Source organism: Centruroides sculpturatus, unplaced genomic scaffold (genome assembly GCF_000671375.1).
Source record: "Centruroides sculpturatus isolate CEXI.00-Female unplaced genomic scaffold, Cexi_2.0 scaffold208, whole genome shotgun sequence".
In the NCBI taxonomy this organism is placed as follows: Eukaryota; Metazoa; Arthropoda; class Arachnida; order Scorpiones; family Buthidae; genus Centruroides; species Centruroides sculpturatus.
Genome location: NW_019385210.1, coordinates 322,484 through 344,915, shown reverse-complemented (window position 1 = coordinate 344,915; position 22,432 = coordinate 322,484). Strand labels below are relative to the sequence as shown.

The 22,432-nt window shown below is 31.5% G+C and overlaps 1 protein-coding gene across 1 annotated transcript in view; it reads right to left on the bottom strand.

The window, feature by feature from the left end:
* Positions 1-1,692: 1,692 nt before the first annotated feature.
* The window catches only part of LOC111636177 (putative GPI-anchored protein pfl2), a 35,871-nt gene continuing 15,131 nt past the window's right edge, over positions 1,693-22,432 (bottom strand). Inside the window, exons 3-8 of the mRNA XM_023381371.1 lie at positions 17,720-17,811; positions 15,095-15,188; positions 9,532-9,639; positions 9,337-9,457; positions 3,321-4,919; positions 1,693-3,007 (exon numbers count right to left, since the gene is read on the bottom strand). Of these exons, the coding sequence (XP_023237139.1) occupies positions 2,874-3,007; positions 3,321-4,919; positions 9,337-9,457; positions 9,532-9,639; positions 15,095-15,188; positions 17,720-17,811 (2,148 nt within the window). The 3' untranslated portion in view covers positions 1,693-2,873. The remainder of the gene's footprint in view (positions 3,008-3,320; positions 4,920-9,336; positions 9,458-9,531; positions 9,640-15,094; positions 15,189-17,719; positions 17,812-22,432) is intronic.

Sequence of the window (22,432 nt, the reverse complement as noted above, 5' to 3'; positions counted from 1 at the left end):
AAAAATGATCAAATGCCAGCCTTTTATTGTAGTCTAACTTCAAGAATTGAAATATTGAAGATTGTCCTGAGTCAACATTGAACATTGTGAACTTATGCAAATAAAAATGATAGACTCGTAACTACCACTAGAGGGATGAACCAGTTATAAAATTTGGAAAAGGACTTGATAGTTGGTGAGAAGATTCTTATGTTTTTAATGTTAAAAACATCAGATCCTACAATAAAAGCCTGGCGTTTGATCATTTTTAATTGTGAATTTTTACCTTTTATTATTTGTCTTTTAAAGAAGTTTTATCTTCTAACCAATGTAACTGTATCTTCTGTGGTTTGTGCAAAAGGATTTAATGATAGACTCGAAAATGTTAATATATTTTTGTAAATAGTCTAACTTCAAGAATTGAAATATTGAAGAATGTCCTGAGTCAACATTGAACATCTGTTCTTAATTTTGAATGTTGGCATGAAATTTCTTTTAAGTACTTCAGTGGCACCAAAACTTGTCATTTGGAAAGCACTATTGTAAGCCCTAATGTTCTTTAAGAAATGTTTAGTGTCAAGATGAGTCCTATTTAATAGTGATAGAAGAGGATCCAGTTTAACTTTGTCAGAAGAGCAGCAAATCCCCTATTTATTCTTCCACTTCAAAGCACTGCAGAACCCACATACTTTATCAATAGGCCCAATATTAACAGATGATGAATAGTCTAAAAGTGTCATAAATGGAGGCACTTCGGAGCTTTTTGCGCCAAGGAATCATTTATACAGATTTTTTGGTTCTGCAGACTTCTATCTTTGAATTCCCAACTGTTTCTAGAAAATGTTCACTAATTTCATTTAAAGAACTTAAGTATTCATATTTAAACAAACTTCTTACAAATCCAAGTGTTCATCTTGGTGTTTTGAAACAAACAGCACACAGTAAATTAGATGGATGTCAAAGCAATCTTTATTTACATTTCCTTGCTAGAGGACATTTGCCAATCTCGAGGCTTACACAACCAACCATGCGAAATGGTATTGGAAATGTTTCCTTTTACGAAATAAACCATATTTATAACTTATTTATCATAATCTTCGATATTTTACATTAATTTAGAATGTCATCCATACGAACGTACGCGACACGATTTCCCGAAATTTGCTATGTCCAGCAAGAAATCACTTTGCAACATATCAAGTTTGAAGTTACGCTGGAATTTTCTCATGGTTCATAATACCGCATGATCAATATACAAGTTTTCTTTACAGAATTTTCGATTTGGAATGTTAACTTCCTTTACAGAACCATTTACCTAATTAAAATTTATATTTTGTTTAATCATTCCGCTTAACTTTAAACTTGATAAGCCGAATGTCTCACCTAAAATTATGATATACTCATACATTTTCTTAAATTACATTTTGACATTATGGTCTGATATCAGAGAAGCATGCATTAAGTCTTTATACTGTGATCCACGATCGTTAGTTTCCCATTCACACCTCGTTCAAAAATCACAATGAATAAATGTTCTTCATTTTTACATATGAAAGATATGACCTGAAATAAAATTACAATATCGCGTGCACGAGTCTTAATGAATGCTTCCCGTTTCTACAATTACTAATTATCCTTAAGGCATAAAAGCTTTGCATTAAGATACCAAAATTTATTTTATTTTATTTTATTTTTTCTCTTTAACTTTCCTTATTTCTTTTCTTCATTTTGATAAAATATTTTGACGTGGGCCAATCCAAAACATACTCGATTGGGCCTTGATGATAATACTGCAAAGCTTTTAATCATTTATCTAGTATATTTATATATATGTGTATATATACATTTATACACACACAACTATATATAAATTATGATACAGGATGCTTCCAGTCTGAAACCTAACATGAACTTGCTTATCCCTTACAATATTTGTTGATTTAAAAATTAATTTCAGAGATTGAAAACCAAGATCCTGACAGTTTGTATGAATTAGTTATTGCCAAATTCTTAATGACAATACGAAATTTTTTTATGGAACAAAAGCATCCATTTTACAAATTGTGTGTACTGATGTTAACATCTGAATTACTTGCTGATGTTGATTTAACAATTTTAATGATAAACAGTCTACTTATGTTGTGTATAATCTAAATTTTAAGTTGTTTCAGACTTTATAATCATCCTGTATACAAGTACATATATGTATACTTCCATACATACATATATAAAGCATAAACAAACAGCGGATCAAATTATTATGCCAAAATTTACATTTAAATCACGTTCAACGAACGATATTTGAAATGACTAGCTCGAAGCATGTCATACTTCCAAATAACTGGATTTTGATCCACTGTTTGAGAGATTTAATTTCCCTCATTTTGAAAATGGAATGACAACAATGAATTCGTGTAACTTATCAGAAAAAATGAGGAAAATTATCTAATAATAAAAATTTATATTAATTTTGCCTACAATAAACTTCAAATTATTTGAAATTATGTCAGTATCCAACAAAATTATTTCTTTTTTTTTTTTTACTAAATAACATTAAGAAAATAATACCCTTCCATATATGACTATGCTTGAAAAACAAAATAATAATATAACATTTCAATCTGTATACTGACAACACACTGACAACAATGAAATTGTTTTCACTTACTAATTCATATAAAACCACAAAGACAAATACATGTAAAGTGGCAATTTCTGCTAAGTTGTATTTCAGACAAATGAATAATGATCATTTTTAAAAGTGCCTGTTCATCAATGTAATTTAATAATTTGATCACAGAAAACAAAAATGAAAATGGATTATAAAAGAGTAAACAGATGAATTTTCAAGATTTTCTGTAGAGATTTTTTTTAAATATTTTCTCCATTAACATTTACTTTTTTGTGGTTCTCCTACGAAATGAATTACTTTTCCGTTCCATTTTACCAGAACCGATTGAAAAAAGTGTGCCTCCTTGTCCTGGAGTTGGTGATGGTGTCGGTTGAGTTCCAAAAGCCGGCAAGGTTCCTTTAAAGAAAACATTCTTATGAATCAATTAAAATTTACTTTTATATTGTCATTAATGATAAAATTGTTACTATTTTAATTTCAGTTTAATAGAGAATACAGAGCATTTATTCAGGAAAGTAGTAACTTAACTACCTACTATATATAATAAATCTACATGTAATGATTTGTATAATATAAATTTTAAAATTTTTCTTGTAATATAAAAATTTTGTTATAATTAATCAATACTTTTCTTATTTCTACTGTTAATTGAAATTATTTATATAAGCTAATTTAAAAATAAAATAAAAATAATAATAATAATTTTTACCGAAATTATATTTTGTTGTTGGCGTGAAATTAAAGTTAAATCCACTTGTGTTACTACCAAATTGAAAAGGAGTTGAGCCACTCATGTTGGAATTCCCTGAAGTAAAAGTTGACACGGGACTACCAAATGTACCACCTGAGGCACTGAAAGTATTATTAGTAGCTCCAAATAAAGGTTGCATTTGTCCAGATAACATGAAGGCACTCTGTGATGTATTACCAGAGCCAAAAGTACTTTGGTTTGAAGCAAATTTTGGGATCTGTGACTGAGAAGGTGGAGTCACAATTGCAGTTGTATTTGGATTTCCAAAAGCAGTTTGGCTTTGACCAAAAACTGGAGTTTGAGTATTCATTCCAAAAGGGTTTACATTTGAACTAAATGTATTACCAGTTGAAAAGAGATTAACTGTTTTATTTGGTGAATCAATTGCAGTTTGTGACAATGTTAAATTATTGTTTATTGATTGATTCGATGTTGCTGCCATGTTTTGAATACTTGCATTAGAAGGAACTAATGGTGCAGGAGAACCAAATGCTGTTCCAAAAACATTTGTGTTACCTGTTGTTGAAACTGGAGCAGGTAATTGATTTATGTTACTTGTAAGAAATGAATTTTCATTATTTGTAGCTCCAAAACTGAAAGGTTTTATCGCATTTCCTGAAGTAAAAGATGATTGAGTTACTGCATTCATTAATGGAATTGTTGTTGTTACCAGAGTGTTTGGTTGAGTTATAAAATTAGTGGTAATACAAAACGATGAATAATCTTGATTACTTGAAGGTAAAACTGAAGACGATGTCGTAACAAAAGAAGACAGTCCAGGTGATGACGATGTAGTTAGTGAGAACTGAAAACCTGCTGTAGAAGCCATAGTAGTATTAGATGTTGCAGTTGATGGTGTTCGACTTTCACTTGAAAACTGAAAATTTATAGGTTGCAAACTGAAGTTTAAGCCACCTGAAGTACTTGGTGTCATTGTTGTTGCTGATGTACTGGAAGTTGTTAGAGAAATAGAAGTATTCAAGCCAGAGAATATTGTGGCAGTTGAAGTTTGGTTAGGTACAGTATTTGTATTTTTAACAGATGTATTATTAGTTGATGAAAAAGATACTGGATTACTGGTATCAAAATTTGGCTTGATACCTGGGGAAGATATAGGAACACTAATGCTAGCTGTTGTAATAGTAGATGATGATAATGAAACTTGCTGAGGTGATTCTGATGAACTTGTAACTGTGTCTGTTTTAGCAGATAGTTCTTTATCGGATTTTTTAACAACAGGAGTAGGAAATGAAAATAAGGATGAACCAGCTGAAGATGTAGTATCTGACTGTATTAATGACACTGGTAATTGAGTAACTTCAGGACTGGTAACAATAGAAGCAGTAGATTTTCCAAATGTTAATGATGGCACAGTGGAAATAGGCATGATATTTGCCATTGTTGTTTCTGTTACCACTGTAGATGATGTAACTGTAGGTACACTGGAACTGCTAGTAACAGAAATCACAGAACTGAACATAGTGTTTGCAATAGAAAATGAAGTTGTAGTGATAGCAGTATTAGTTGCAATTTCTGTTGGTTCATCCTTCTTTGTACCTGTCAATAGCAAAGGTATATTATTATTTATATAAAATAAAATAACTGACATATTTTTTGAATACAGTAAGGTCTTGTTTGATGTAAGACTAATAAACAAAGATTTGTTTTCACTGATGTTAAATGGTAGTTCAATGTTTCCCAAAGTGAGTAGCACTATCCTCTAGAGTCAGCAGAATTATCTAAATGGGCAAGTGGGAAACATCTAATACAAAATGTAATGTTCTTACATTGTATAAGCATTGATTGAATAGTAGGCAAACAGTAATTTTAGATGATTTAGGAAATGCATTCTTAAGTCATACTTAACAGAATATGTTTTTAATGCAGTTAATTAACTTCTCTCCATACAAAAAAAAAATCAACTGTAAATTACTGAATATGACAATTTTAAACTTACTAAGTGACTTTTCCAGGCATTGAAAAAGATATTGAGCCATCCCTCACATTAATAATTTTTATTAATAGTAAAGTAGGTATTAAATTTATTACAGGTTGCTAAATAATTATGAACCTTTACATAGAGGGTGCAATTACTGAAATCACTGAATTCATCAGTTTTGTTAATCATCATCTTTAGTAATTCATCAAATTGATATTCTGGAAAAAATATTTTGTGGGATAAGGTAAAGATCCAAAGCCACTGAATCTAAGGGTACGTACGTAAAGTTGAACAAGTTAAATGAGAATGACAATCATTATTCTTACTTTCATTAGTAATTTTCACCAATTTGTATACAACAAAATAGCTGTTTCTAAAATCAAAATTATGAATGTTGCTAGTACAATCTTATACGAAATATTTTCCTTAGATTGCTTCAGCTGAATGGTCATTTGTATCATTTCACCTTTTAATCTACAATTTAAACACTAAAGTAATTTTAGAAACATTAATATCACTGGGTGCTATTTTATTCATGAAGTAAACTAACTCCTTCCTTTGTGAATTTTGTTAGAGTTTCATTTGAAACATCTTCAACATCGAGCATGTGTAATGAATGAAATGTGTTACTAACGAGTCAGTCATAAAGTTCAAAGTACTTTATGACTGACTTGTTAGTAACACATTTAACTTGTTCAACTTTACAAATGTACCCTAAGTCAGCAAACTGTTTCTCTAGCTTCTAACATTTTGAACACAGAACTACTAAATGCTACTCACAGTGGTGAATATCCTAGGATTTGCATGTATTTTTCTCAAGTAGTATATATACATGATAAGGTAAAAATTTTACTTTATATATTCAATAATATCAGGCTGAAATGTTATTCATTATAGTATAAAATTTACAAATGTTTTAAATACATTTTAACAATTTTCTATTAATTGTAAATAATTCTATAAGTATGTAGGCAATCATCTTAGACAATTAAGATGGACATGTGCTCTACTCCAATAGCCTCAGATGATTACCTAGATAATATACAGAATTACATAGAATTTTATATTATATGGCATCTGCCAGCACACAACCCCTGCATAAAACAAGACCATACTTAATATATATTCCACACACATATACACACCTAGCATATAATGGAATCTGCTTATTGTAATCATTTTGGAACTCAGTGATGCATATACTAATGATGATAACTTACTAATAATATTTAATAGAATAATTAAATAAGACTACAGATAATGAAAATTTTGATTTTGTTCACTGAAACATGTTAAAACATATAACTCAAGAGTTTATTATTAATTAATAGTAGTCAACTGAAATATAACTGACATAAGAAATACTAGCAATTTAAATTACTACTCTACAGGAAAATTTGATTAAAATGATAAACATTTAATGTTTAAAGCACTGGTTAAGACTAATAACTATTGCACATTGTTAATATAGTCTGATAGCATGAAAAGACAGCTTAAAAAATGCCTATTTGCTAAAATGATCACTATAATCAAGCTTTGCTTATAATAAACAAAGTTTGATGTTAAGTGCATTAACATATATATTTTGGGCTTGTGAGTTCTGGTAATAATAAACAACTGATAACATCATCAGTGATTACAATAAGCAGATGCTACTGTTTAATATACAGTATAAATTTTGCACAGATTTTTGATATTGCTTTAATAACATTAATAATTATATTCTGCAAGTATTATTAATATATAAATTATCAGAGCCAAGACATTTCCAGAAAATTAATAATAATAAAAATAAATAAAATTTTTATTGAGCTGGTAATGTAATATTGTAGTAAATCAATAAATACAAGGTCTGATCGAAAAGTATCCGCCCTTATTTTTTCTTTGCAAGTATTTGCAATTTGGGGAGGAGACTATGTCGTCTTTAACCTTGGACTCTACTGCATGCGTGTGTGAATTTTGGTGAGCCTGTCCTATCCTGCAGTCACTGTCAGACAACCATGATAGTTTCATATATACACTGTTATCATTGGATTAGTGATTTGGTAGAACATGACAGATCCTGATTTCAAAAAAATTATAACCAGAGATGAGACTTGGGTCTACAGGTATGTCTCTGAGACAGGCACAATCATTCCAGTGGAAAATGCTATGGCCTCCACAGTCAAAGAAAATACAGCAATCACACAGCAGAGTGAAGGTCATGTTGACTGTTTTTTTTTATCACCATGGCACAGTTTATCATTGATATGCCCCTCATGAAAAAACTGTGACAAAAAAATACTGCCTGACTGTTTTACTTCACCTATGAGATGCTGTTAGGAGCAAGAGACCGTAGCTATGACAGTCTGACAATTAGTTCATTCATCACAACAATACTCTGGCTGACAGATCATATCTCATACAGACATTCCTTACAAAACAGGGTAATGCACAGGTTCAGCAGCCTCCTTACTCCCCAGACATGGCTTTGGCCGACTTATGGCTCTTTCCCAAACTCAAGATGCCACTGAAAAGAAAGATTTCAGGATGCAGAGGCAATCAAGACTAACACAACAAAACACCTGACAGAGATCCCAATAAATGACTTTGAAAAATGCTTCCAACAATGGAAACATCACTAGAATAAGTGTGTAAACTCAGAAGGGACCTATTTTGAAGATGACTATCATTTGAACCAATAGAAACAGGAGTTTTTTTTTCTGACCTCATGTCAGATACTTTTTGATCATACCTTGTATATTTTATATATATACAACAGATTAATATGTGTGCGTATATATATATATATATATATATGCATACATATACACACACATACATATTAATCTGTTTGTTAAATTGATAATGGGAGATTATAAAAGTCACATAACTATTTAGGAAATAAAACACTACATTTCTGTCAAGCTAAAATTATAAAAAAAGAACATTTCAAAGATGTTTAAAGTCTCTCTTCAGCATATATTATAGATTGTAGTTGCATCTCATCTTGTTAATTGATTTCAAGTAAAAGTTGTACACCAGGTGGCATTGTGTCTGCTCCATTATTTTACAGCCATGTATAAGCAGTTTAATAAATTGTCAGCATGTGCATGATATCTTAGTTCAGTATAACCTACAATACCTACTGAGGAGAGACTTCTCAAATACAGTGTATAATTAGCTATTGGTTTTAGTGAATTCCCAACAAGTTATTTATACATTGTTTATTAATTTAATATGTTTAGAAGTGAGTTTAGTACAAAATGCTTAAATGATGTAACATTGCCCAGTCAGCTTGTAGAAATTCAAGCCTTAACTCCAAGCTAATTCTTTTATCTAAATGCTTCTAAATTACCAACAAATAACAGTAAAACTAAGAGGTGATTCTACCTATTTTTATTCACAGATTTAATGACTGATTTCTATAAAAGTATAAAACAAAAAAAAAATAAAGTCTGACAGTTTGACTGTAGCTTTATTAAATAATAATAACACGAATAATTATTCTAACAATAACAAAAACAAACTGCTAAAGATCAGATTTCCAAAACGCATTTAATTAAAAACATTTTCAACCTCGATTTAGGTCATCATTAGCTAATAGAATAACTTCATCAGTATCAACTTTCATAAATGATTATTCATTAAACTTTTTAATAAAAAATTCATAAATTTAGTCACAGAAATGCTGAAAGCAATTTCTTATATTTTTCAAGTAAAATTAAATTATACAAAACTAAATTGATTTCCATGAATTTCATACTTACTTCATTATATGAAATTTTGAAACATTTTTTTTTATTTAGAAAACGAAAATTACCTTCTAAACTAGAAGTTCATTTTTTTAATTTTTAACTCAACTCAAAACATTTTTTTTTTGTTGTATGCAGTTTCCAGCAAACTTTAATTAATTTTTTTCTATTTGTGAAAATTTCTACGTTATTTAAAGGTAATTTTTATTATAGGCCTATAGGCCTTACACAGCATTATTAATATGATTTTGGAGGTTACAGAACTTTNAATTTAAATAAATAATAAACATAGAAAATTTACAATCTTTATTCTTGCAGGCTTCTTTTACTCCAGATAACAACCATTCCAACCGCTTTTCTTCAATCTTTTTATCTTTATTATGTTCTTCTAATGTAGGAAGATGAGCAGGTATAGGTGCAGTCTAGAAATCAACATTATCCATATTGTGAAAAATAAGATATTAAAATATATTTTTACAGCCCAATCAATACTTACTTGTATATGAGTTCCAAGAGAGGTATATATAGGAAGATTTCTTCGATAAGATATGCCCTTTTTTAATGTTGTTGGAATGGTCATTGAAGAATTGCTTTCAGATATTTTCTAAATCATGATGAAATACAATATAGAAAAAAATTTGAAATGTAATGAAATATTGAACATTTTATTTTTCAAACTTAAATTTCACAACTATATAATAAACAGTTTTCTATGTTAAACAGAAATGTTGTTTATTTTATACCAGGGGTGCTGAAAAATTAACAACTTTACCCAGACTCAAGAGGGCAAAAGCCACACTACAAGAATAATAGAGAAAAGTCATTGCTATATCTCAAGTACAGTAAGAGTCCATTACAGCTGTTAGTTTGAATTACTTTGACAAATTGAATTTATAATGGCTGCACTAAGACCAGAATTCTGCAACATTGAGGAGTGTATGGTGACAAAGCTTTTGTTCTTGTAGGAAAAAAGGAATCTAAGAGATTTACTCTGAGTACTGATAACTCTAAAGCAGGACTGCCCTACCTTCACGATAATGAAGAAATAGGTGACCCATTTCTAAAGTGGCCATTTTGGGGTAACAGGTGAATCACACTGTGGATGATCCATTTCAGCAATGACAGATGAAAATGTGAATGAAATTCATGATCAAGGACACACAGTATTTCAGTCAAGATGATTGCTGAAATCTTGCAATTTCTCACAAAAAGTTTTCCACTTAATGTATGACATTCTCAACATGCATTCTTGAAAGCTCTCTCTGGAATGAATTCCAAAACTTCTCAATGCAGATAAGAGAACACATGATTGCCTCTGAAGCCATTTTAGCATAGTGCCATACTGATGCTGAGGATTTTGTGGCCCAATTAATGATGTGAGATCCAAATAGCCCCCGGGTCTAAATTAATAATTTAAAAATAATGTTAAAGTTTTGTCATAAAATATTCTTTCGTTTGGGATGGGAAAATAACATTTTCTAGCGTGGGAAAACAGCTAGGAGAGTCACTTCCTTTGACGGAAGTATGAGCATCCTCTGTTTTTCCCTTATCTGCTAAAAATCTCGCTTAGATGGGAACTGTTTACCCCTCATTTCATCCCCTTCCCATCCATCCACGTGGGAAAATCTGAATACGATGATTGGTCACAAATGGGAAGATATAGGCGAAGTTCAGCCGAATTCGAGGAGTTCGTCAGGAGATCTCATAGTAGAAAGAAGTCTCCATATTGTCTCCCTAAGGCTATCATCCTTAGTTAGGGAGTTCGTCAGAAAATCTCATAGAGGAGAGACGTCTCCCATATTGGCTCCACATCACCCTTAAAAGTTCATTGTCAGATCCGAAAGTGACCAGACGCCATTCAATTGCTCTCTAAGGCCATCGCCCTTAAGAGTTCGTCCGTAGATCGGAGAGTGAAAGGACTCCACACAGATATGCCAGCAGACCAATGCTTCGTCATCCCTTAACAAGTTACCCCTAAGTTATCAATGGAATACCTTCACGAATGAGAAGACGACACTGCCAAGTAAACAGGTCATATGTTTAAGACTAAATTGTGAGCTCTCTCTCTCGTAGATGTATAGGTTGAGAATACATTTCTCTCTCAACTCAGTTATAGACTAAGAATAGATTTCTTCCTATCGCGATTGATTTGATTATTCGTTCTTTGATTGACCGTTTTGAATTATTAGATTATTTCTTATTCTGTATCAGTATTATTTAATTGTTTATTAAATTTTCTATATATAATGTTAAGAGATGTCTCTGTATTATTATTTCCTGAATCAGATCAACGGCATAAATTACACGCGTGTTTATCCGCGTTGCGAGAAGTAGATAAACTGGGGTCGGGAATCCTGACATAAGGAAGAAGGTGAATTCGCCATCACCAACTTCCGCTTTAAATTCTAACTTAACTATAAGACCCTCCGCCACTTGATTTCCTATTAACTAGGAAAGCCATTCTTGTAGACGACAGAGACTATTCTCACGGAATAAGCCAGTAAGCGGCGTGAACTTAGTTCTACGTCCTTGGCTACTCTCACAATGACTATAGCTGAAATATAGCTTCATTACCAATTCCTGAGACAAAGGAACAATCAAAAGAATGGCATCATAGATGATCTTCCAAAACAGGTGTTCTGTATCTAGAAAAAAAAAATCATTGTTTCCATATTCTGGGATAAAGACAGTGTCATCCAAGCTTTAACATCGTGGATTTTGCTGAAATTTTAATACATTTTAGTATACTTAATACACTAACATAGTATATCTTCACACTAATATGAAGTAATGTAACTTGGGCCAATGACTAGTATTTTATGAGAAATCACTGTTTAAACTTTTTAAATCACTGTTTAATGTGCATTATACATCAACTTCTATAAATAAATTACAATGAATAGATGTAGCCAAGTGAGTAAGGCACCATCTTGAAAAGTTCAACATTTAAGATTTAATCCTGCCAATTTCCAACATTTTTTACTTTCCTGGGTGTTATATATCTGAGGGAAAGTAATGACAATCAGTCAAAAAATGATCTTCCAGATTTTTACATTTTTGGATGTGGGGACCTTGAAACATCAAGAAATGCAAAAAACATTCAGAGGTTTTTTCTGTTTGTATGGATGTTAGTGTGTGTGGGAGGGGGCACAATTTTGTTCACCCTCTTTGAAGCTTAATAACTTCTGTGCTTTTTATTGAAAATTTCTCAAATTTTGCAGGGAGTGTGTTTACTAGGGGAATTTATGCTATTAAATTTTGGTGATTAAAGGTCAAAGGGTGGGGAGATAAAGGAGGTCATGTGTACCTACAGTAGAATAAGACTTAATGATGATTTTACTTGTTAGTAGCATTTACAACTTTTTATAACACCTATCCCTAACTCAAAATTAAGCTTTTTGCCATTTTATAATAGTTAAATTTATAAAAATAGTTTTAATAAAATATTGTAACAGATGGCGCCACCAAAGGTTGCAGGGACAGTTAAACAACTCGTTACTATAATTCTTTAATACCAGTTTTGGATTCGTGGGCACAGTTAATGAAATATGGCAAAGTTTCATCAAACTGGATCGAATATATTTTTAGAAAAAAACACAATTCTCTCTGCTATGTAAAAACGGAGAGAGAGGTTCCAGCAAGTAAACATGTCTTCGTATAAAAATTTGCGCCATAGAAAATGTAATCAGTAAACTGAAAATTTGTCATTTAACCTTAAATGAACGGGAAATTCATCTTTTGTCTTCCTTTATCTGCAGTTAGAACAGGTCACAAAGATTTAAAAAAAGACATCCCACTTACGTCTGTTCTTACATAAACTGACTTACGTTGTCTTGACCCGATAAAATGACTAAATTAATCTGCTATCTTCTATTTGTAATCTAAAGATCACCCGAACTATAAACAAAGCATTAAAGATTATTCAAATTTATACCGGTAAAAGGTGTGTAGTATTTATATACTTGGAAATGTAACCAGTTGATTTTTCGAGTCAATGTCTATGCTGCCATACAGGTCTATTGTAGTGAAGTAGCCGTATCTCTCGCCGTTCCTTTATTTTAACTTCTAAATTTACGATACCAAAAAGGATGAAAAATAGAAAAATGGCATCACGACTTTCTATAAACCGTGTTTATTATGCTCCATAACACTGACACAACAAAACAACTTGGCTTGTTATTTGAAGAGCAACCATTCAACTGATTTTTTTCATCTATTGTCTTCGAAGAATATATTTCAATTTTTCCCAAAACCATTTCTCTCCCCACTTTAAATAAGTTTTGGTTTTCAGCAAACGACGAAGATCCTCCTCCAGCTCGTTCGAATTCTCCAATTCATCCACCAAAACCAACACTAGATGATGAATTTGATCTTGCATCATTCTGTTGTACGCTACACGAAATTCAACAGTAAACCACATGCTGTCCAGAAAGTTTCGAGACAACAATATCACCGTNAATATTGTTTTAGACGTGGGAAAAATAGATGACAGATGACACTTCCTTTCCACAGAAGAGAACATCCGCTGTTTTTCCCTTATCCGTTAAAAATCTCGCTCAGATGGGAAATGGTTACCCCTCATTCATCCCCCTCTCATCCGTTCTCACGAAAGAGTTACTGGACAATAATTGGACGAAATTTGGAAATAAAAGGAGAGATTAGTCAGAATTCGAGGAGTTCAGCGAGAGTTCTTCGACAGATCCGAAGCATACAAACTCCACATACGTTTCCCTCCTGATGGCCAACGCCCTATACGAGTCCGATAGACTAAGTCCCGAGTCTACAATTAGAAGAAGTGATATTTTATATTTTGTGCACGAATTGATCTCCCACACGAAAGTAATATGAACCCTATCTACAAGGTGTCCTCTACCTATACAGAAACGAAGACGACAACTACAGGTCGTATGTTTAGAATCATTTTGTGAGATCTCTCTCTCGAACGCGCATTAGCCTAGGTTAAGTCGTAACCTTTAGCTTGTCTTGTAATCGTTGTATTTGGTTATTTGTATTCGTTTGTTTGAGATTTATTAAATTATACTTATGTTTATTATACAAAAATGTCTCTTAATTGGGTGTCCGAATCAGATCGCATACGCGTGTTAATCCGCATATAATAAGATCGATTAACTGGTGTCAAGGAATCCTGACGAACATCTGAACTTCTCGTTCAGATCATTTTAAAATACGCTCTCCTATGTAAACTTTTAGGATCGGATCTTTCGATCTGAAACCTGGAGAACTAGTTTTACCAACTGGGTGCCGAATAAGTGGTACAAACGATCCCCCTCAGATTAGTACCCCCCAGCTGATCTCACACAGTGCATTTGATAAAAGCATCAACTTTTCAACAATATGCTTTATTTAACATTGTCAGAGAAAAACAAATGTCATTGACATTTAAAAATGCTGATTGATCATCTATCAATTTCAATGCATACCATGCATATTAGAGCATTTGACTGAATGCTGATGCAATAAACTTATGCAAAAGAACCAAGCCTATTTATTGAAATTCACTTATAGAACAATTATGCTAAATAAAATATAGTCAGTTTTCCCTTAAAAAAAATTTTTTTGATAAAGCTGCAAACTTTCCACAACACCTGGTAATTCAATGCATTAACAAATTTTAACATCTCAACAGAATTCATTTCATTATTCGTTGCTTTCATTTATTTATTTGAATCCTTCTCCTTTTTCTTACTGAACATTTTACAGATTGTCATTGGTATCTACAACATTTAAATCAATTAAAGCATATTAGCTATTATTCCCAATTTAATTAGAAATTCCATCTCATTCCATTAACATCTACTTTTTTTTTATAAGAAGTTGCTTTGTCAAAAAGGGAAGGCAAACATGCATAATATTAACTGATAAGAAGTCTTTTATTAATATTTACTAATTTAATAATTTTAAAAAGACTAATTACTTATAGCTCTTCATTACAAAATTTATTAATTGTTAAATTCACTCTATATAATTTTAAGTTCAATATTTCAGAATTAAAATACAAAGTCATTTTTAGAAAATGTATGATTTTGTATTGTATTTACCTCCACATTCTCATTAGCCTTTTCTTCTGAAATTTGGGATTTATTTCCTTCTTCAACCTTCTGAATAACTTCTCCAGATGAATTTTGATTACTACTAAAAAGAAAAATGTTAGTAATTCAATTTCTGTCTAAAAAATTATTATTATTCTGTTGGTGGAATGTACCCAGCTCAGCTTAGACTAGTGATATGCCAGACTATGGTCACGACATTAGCTGTAAGAAAACAACTTATTTTTTTTTTTTGTGTGCTGTTCATGTATATATGTAACTGTATTACTTAACACATATTACATAGTTTCCTATGTGGTATGTGCTAATTATAGCTGCTTTCTATAATATTATACATATATATGCTGTTGTAAAGCTATAATGTTTCCAGACTATTCTGTAATTTATATGGTGTGACACCTGTGCATAAAATAACTATAGACACAAAATGTATCCTATCCATTCTTCAAAGATTTTTCATTTCATGGATGAGTTTTTCTAAGCATGGATGAACATATTTTCTAACTTTTCCAGTACATTTATTTTGCATATTGTGTGTATTTGGAACAGCTATGTTTATAATATATATAATTTTGTTTCTCAATGAATATGATGTCTGATCTGTTGAAATGGATTTTTCTATGTCTATGATCTTATGGCTCAATCATAGTATATTTTGTGCATGTGGTTTTCTATGACCATCTGAGGTGTGTATTTGTATATGGTTCCTGGATTTGTAATAGTTTGTGTATGTGTACAAGCTTTTGATATGTTATGTTTACTATTTGGTTATATTGATGTAAATAGTTTGTATGTGCTAAAAGCTTGCAAAACTCAAAGCAAGTAACATTTCCTACAAGTATTGTCTGTAAACATATCTTTTAAAATATGCTTTCCATAATTTTCTTTTTATATACAACCCGGTGTTGTATGGCAATCATAATCCTTCCACCTCTCCAAAGAAACATCCACAATCAGAAGTTTGATGCAATTCTGTCTACATGATCCTGGTTGATATCATTAGGAAGTCTATTGTGGAATTTATTCTGAGTACAAGACTGCTTGATAGTATCTGTGTCTTTTGTGTACTGTTTTTTGTGTACATTTAATGGTGTATTATTTTTATCTGCAAAAGTTACAGCTCTGCGTAATTGTGATGATTCTTGTTTTCTGTAGAAAAACTCTCACATTGTGTGTTTGTAGTGCAAGTTTAAAATATTAGTGAGGCCTTATCCTCCTCCTTTTCGACAAAGAATTAGCTTTTCTACAAATGACTTGTGTTGGTGTTTGTTTTGTTTTGTTAATGTTCATATTTTCCTTTTGTAAGAAACCAAGTCCGAGCATTATTTTTAGTTACTTTTATTTTTGCTTATTATTCTATTTTGTTTGGGGCTTATGTTTTGCTAAGATGAAGGTTTCCTCACCATTCACCTTAGAAACTTAAAAATAGAAGAGAAACCAACTCACCAATGAGGGAAAGTGCCGTAGAAAAAACTCACACACACTTGCATTCCCGAGCGGAAAAAAGTAAGTCCGCACCGAGAAAAAGGGGGGAGAAGACCCCACAAGCACAACTTAAATTCGCTAAACCTTAAAAGAATAAAACATCGCGAAAATTGTAAAAAAGAATAATGTAAAAGGTTAGCGAGTATTGTCGAAAAAATAGGCTGACAGACAAATAGAAAAAGTTTATTGTTAGCAAATAAGTATGTAAATGAGGAGAGTGATCGCAGTCAGAATTCTAACGTCACCTCACAGTATAAAGACCGAACCTCAAGTGAAGACAAACAAGGTGAACTCCAGTTAGCAACAAGCTTGGTGAGCTTCATAGCAGTAAACGAGAGAGGTGTCCGATAGGATAAAAATAGTTCCAAGGTGATTTTGAAGTTATTCGATTTGTGAATCGACGAATAGAGAAAGTCTTGAAAGTTGAGGAAGTAGGTTCCTAGTATATTGAGGTGACGATTAAAATCTTTAATTCATAAGAATTATTGTATATAAGTTAAGTCTTTGAATTTTGTCGAATTCCAAAGGGAAATAGATTTAAGTTAGAAACTAGACTGATTTGAGTTTTGTCGGGTTGATTCTTATTGATTTTCAATGAATAAATTGTTATTTGATTTTACTAAATTTTGTAAATAGTTATTACTAGAAATTAATTAAATATTTGATTTTGTTATTGACAAACTTTTTAATTTCGGTGCACGCTAAAAGTCTAGGCCTGACACACTAATGCGAATCCGCGTAAAGTACCCGTTAGGGAATGGCTATTTCCGGTACACAGTTGTGTTGATAATCGTTGGAATAGTCGGAAAAATAGTACAGTACTTTACACTTTCAAGTTGTTCCAATTTTTTAGAGTTGTCTCTCCAAATGAATATGTGAATACTGGGATGACATGTATTAATTTATAGCTTTAAATATATGTCTTGCATTAAACTGTATTAGTACTATGTTAATACTGCATTTAATTTATTGTTATATTCTTTAATTATAATTGTATTGAATCATGATAGGTAATAGTAAGCAATCAATTATTTTCTTCTTACTAAAAAAAAAATAATAATAATAATATCCAAAAAAATCTAGAAAAAGTATTAAATATTTTTTCTAAATAAATAGGGAAAAAATGCTCACTTGTCAGTCACTTTAATTATCTTATTTGGTGTAACAGGATCTAGAGAAGAACCTCTTCGTTTAGCAGACTGATTAATGGAACTGTTTAATTGCTGTAAATACAAATAAACATGTTAATGTTATTAATGATGATATTTAATTCATTATATCAATTATGAATTAAATAATACAGTTGATCCCATTTAATTGGGCCACTGGTTAATTGAAGCAGCCACTTTATTGAGCCAAATCTCTAAGAATGGAAACCAAACTAATAAATTAATATGTAATTTAAACACAACCTTTCAACAGTGGACTAGTCAGGCATGGTTCTACCCCAGGTAGTGGAGAATAAACTTGGGAAATTTTAAAAGTATTTTTCCACACGTTACTTCTCATTACTGTTTCGGAAAAAGATTTTGTAAACAGTTATGTCTAGTAAAGAAAAGTCTTTTTTAATTGTTACATAATTAATTTTCTATGTGAATGGTTTTTCGTGGTAGTTATAGGCTAGTTTTTGGTGATACCCCTTAAAATTATTTACCACTGCCACACAATCGCCCTTGACAACTATAGTTGTTGCTCACTGCTGAGTGGTTAATTAGGATGGTAGCAGAAAAGGAATTTAGCAATTTTTGATATCTTTTAGTGATCTTCCAAAAATATGTCAACACTACATACACTAATGCTGTATAGGCCTAATAGTTGGTGGAGACAAAGCAATTTTGTCATTCGCATGGACAGTTTGGTTTTTCCAGAGGGGTCAGCATAGTGGGACCCATAACACACTGGGATCCTGTCGAGGCAAATCTGAATGCGAGCTACTGACCCTGCTCTGGATTGGACAGAGCAAAGAGACAAAGACCCCCGACAACTTTTCAGTCTCTTGACCAAGTTAGAAGACATCTAGAGTTCCCTTGGAAAGTTGTGTGCACGATTATGTCTAGACTCAGACAGCAGCCATCTGATCTTTCAGACCAGCATCTGGAGGTGGTGGATTCTATGGACACTCCCACTGAAGTGGCCCATCTCCAAATAAAAGAAACTGTACGCAAAGAAAGGCCTTAAAGTGACTTTTGGCAAATCCAGACATGTTCGAACTAAAAAGAGAGAATGGAAAGATCGTTTGATCTGTTCCTGATCGAACGATCTTTCCCTTGTGTACATCACTACTAATATTTGGCAACACTAGCGTGATGCAAATTAGTTATCTATCATCGTGAGTCTGGCAAATTTATAGTAAAATATTTTACGTATTTTGGTTTAATAAAGCATTAAAATAGGTGCCTAATTATTATTTTTTTCAATCTACTTATAATTTATTTTAGAATTTATTATTAGTTCATTTAATTGGGACAGCCGTTTAATTGGGCCAAAATGGATTAGTCCCAACTTATCCCAATTAAGCAGAATCAACTGTAATAATGTATTAATTTTTAATTTTAAATAAAAATGTGTTTTAAAAACAATAAAAACATTTATAACTTTAACGTTCATTAATATTAAACAAAAATTAAATTTATAAATGTTTTTAATATTTATAAAATCTTAGTAGCTTAATCACAGTTCAATTCAGTAGTTCTGAAATGGTGTGCCTCAGAAGATGGCTAAATGTGTCAAATACTATATTATGAAAGTATATTGTAAATATGAGAACAAACAAATTTGTACAAACATTTATCACATCTATGAACAACTAATACTTAGGTTAGGCCTATAGGGTAGGAGTTATTCTAGTACATAGATATTTATAATTTACAATACATAGGGTCTGAGAAAGATCTACACTATTATAAAATTTCATTAAAAAACAAAGGGGTCTGTAGAAATGTGGTTTGTGATAAAAGAAAAATTCAAAAAGTCTTCTCATTACAAAAATTAATACAAAAGCCGAAGTTGTTTTGAATACATTCAGTAAACCTCAACATGTGCATCTTTAGTTGCATGAAGAATGTCCAATCAATAACTGATTTCTTGCCAGGTGTTGTTTAGTATTTCCCATGTAACTCAGGAGATTACAAGGGTTATCCTTTCTTTTAAAACAGTAAAGTTAGAAACAGGTGTTTGGGACACAATGTCTTTCCATAATCCTACAAAAAAAAAAAAATCTAATGGGGTTATGTTGGGCAATAAGGGGACCAGGGTGTTGGTTCCCCATGGTCAATCCATCATCTGAGAAACATTTTATCAAGCAAATTACATAGTCACCATAAAACTTTTTCAGTTAATTTTTATTAATTTTTCTTTATTGCAAACCACATTTCAATAGATGACTTTGTTTTTTAAATGAAATTTTATTATAATGTAGACATTTCTTGGACATCCTGTATTTTTAATTTTGTATTCAAAATGAACTAGAAAAGTTTTTTTACATTTTACAGTGTGCTTCAAGCCAAAAAAAATTTGAGAATTGCTGGTTTAATCTCTAGATTAAGGATAAGCATAGATTATAGATGCTTCTATTAAAATAATTCTTTTTCTTCTCTTTATACACTGAGAATTTAGTTGTGTTGTCTGCATTAAAGGTCTTTTTTTTACACTGTCGCAAATATTTTAAATTATTGACTCTGTATTTAAATATAAGATTTATTATTCTGTTTATCTTATAATGGTAACTTATAGAATTGAAGATAACTGATTATAATGAGCAATAACTAAACTGAGAAACAACTGATTTTCAGAAATATTCCTCTAGTACATTTACAACTGTTTCCATTTTCCAAGCAACAATGAGTTAATCTTTCAATAAAGTATTTGATAATATTTATGCTCTTACAACATATTTCTTGCTTTCTATTAAAAGCTATCTAAATCTACATATCCATTTTCTTTCTGTTTACATCTAATATAATAAATCTGCATCAGCTTTATTGACTCTTGATGCCTCACAGAACAATCATTAAAAAAATAAACCATTTGCCTAGTTTTAAAAGTTTTATTACAGTAGAGCGTCGATTTTCCGAATCAATTGGGGACTGGGGTTGTCCGGATAACTGATATTTCGGATAACTGATTTACGTATGAAAAAATAGTTTAACGTATCCGATGTCGAAATTTTTATCCTTTGCGTGTCGCTTCGCGTTGAATTTTCGTCGATGTTAAGCCTAATAAAGACTATTGTAGCGTTAAAAATTATTTTTTTATTTTGTACAAACAAAACGAATATATTGAAAAATATAAAAATAATAAAAAATTATACTTCAGATGTTAATTTAGTATCAAAAACGTAAAATATTTGAGTAGCCCAAGACATAGCCAAAGATTGAAGCGCCACAGCACTGGCGAAAATTTAAATTTTCCGACTGGAATTCTTTCGGATGAATGACGTTTCGGATGATTGACTTTCGGATAATCAACGCTCTACTGTACTTTACTCCACACTATTTTAAATAACAGAATTTCATTCAGTCTTACCATCAATTATTTTAAATTATTATTCGTAACTAATTATAATGAATATAGTTTAAAAAATTATTATAAAATGCAATACATATATAAGACTACCATGAATCAAAGTACAACATTGCATTTAAACTGCTGAAGATGGTTGGAGATGGAGTACAGTATATGCTGTTCCTAGTTATGAGAATAAATTTTAATTTTGTTTTTATTCAAGATATGTTTTCATTTTCATCTATATATTTATGGTTATACTGAGTTTACTTCATGATATAATAAACAAATTTTGTCCTATGTAGTACTTAATGAGTGTAAAAATCCATCACTTGAGTGAATCATCTACTGAAATATGAAAAACTATGTTTAAAGTTAATTACAAAAACATAGTTACTTAGGACTAATGAACGGGCCTTATCATACTCCCAGCATATTTAATTAACTTCTCCAAAATGGATTTCAGCTTTACTGGCCCCTTTCAATTGGATAACATACAAAAACAGAGTCTATGGTGACTATCGCCAACATTACAATAATTATAAATAATTACAAATTATTATTAGGGTTATAAATTATATCTAGGTCAGTACCAATACAATACTGTGTAAGTCCAGAAAAACCTTGGGAATAGTCCTTTTGACTTCTTTATAATTGTGGTTATTTTCATTTTTTCTGTCTTCACCACAACTGCAGGTTATGCTAGCTCAATTTTCATTTGGATTGTTTTTATTAAACAATCCAAAATCAAAAAATTATATATTAAGTACCAGGGGGACCCAAAAAAAAAAAAACCGAACTGAGAGCACGCTGCTGTTCGTAGATGTAGTAGAGCGTTCTCCCGCTAGATGGAGTTAGTAGAGACTTTTACGAAACAGCTGTACAGATGGCATCAGTTTGTAGGTTTACATTTTAGCATAGTGTTGTGTTTCTCTTACTGTTATTCTGTTCCTCCTGCGAAGTTCTGAGCATCCTTCAACATCTCGAAACGATGAAAACGTTGAAAAAATCCACCAAAAAACTTTTAAGACGTCTGTGAGAGGATGTGCAAAGGAAGCACCCGAAACTTTGGCGATCAGGTGACTGGTTCCTTCATCACGACAACACCCCCGCACACATGGCCTTACGAGTGACCCACTATTTGGCCTCTTGGGGATGGCCTGTCATTCCCCACCCTCTGTATTCATCAGACCTAGCCCATGCAACTTTTTTCTGTTTCCGAGAATGAAGAAAAATCTAAAAGAGAAGTGTTTTGATGATGTGGAGGTGTAAAAACAGCTTCACTAAGGGCACTGGATGATATCAAGTTTGGAGAGTTCCAGAGATGCTTCAAACAATGGG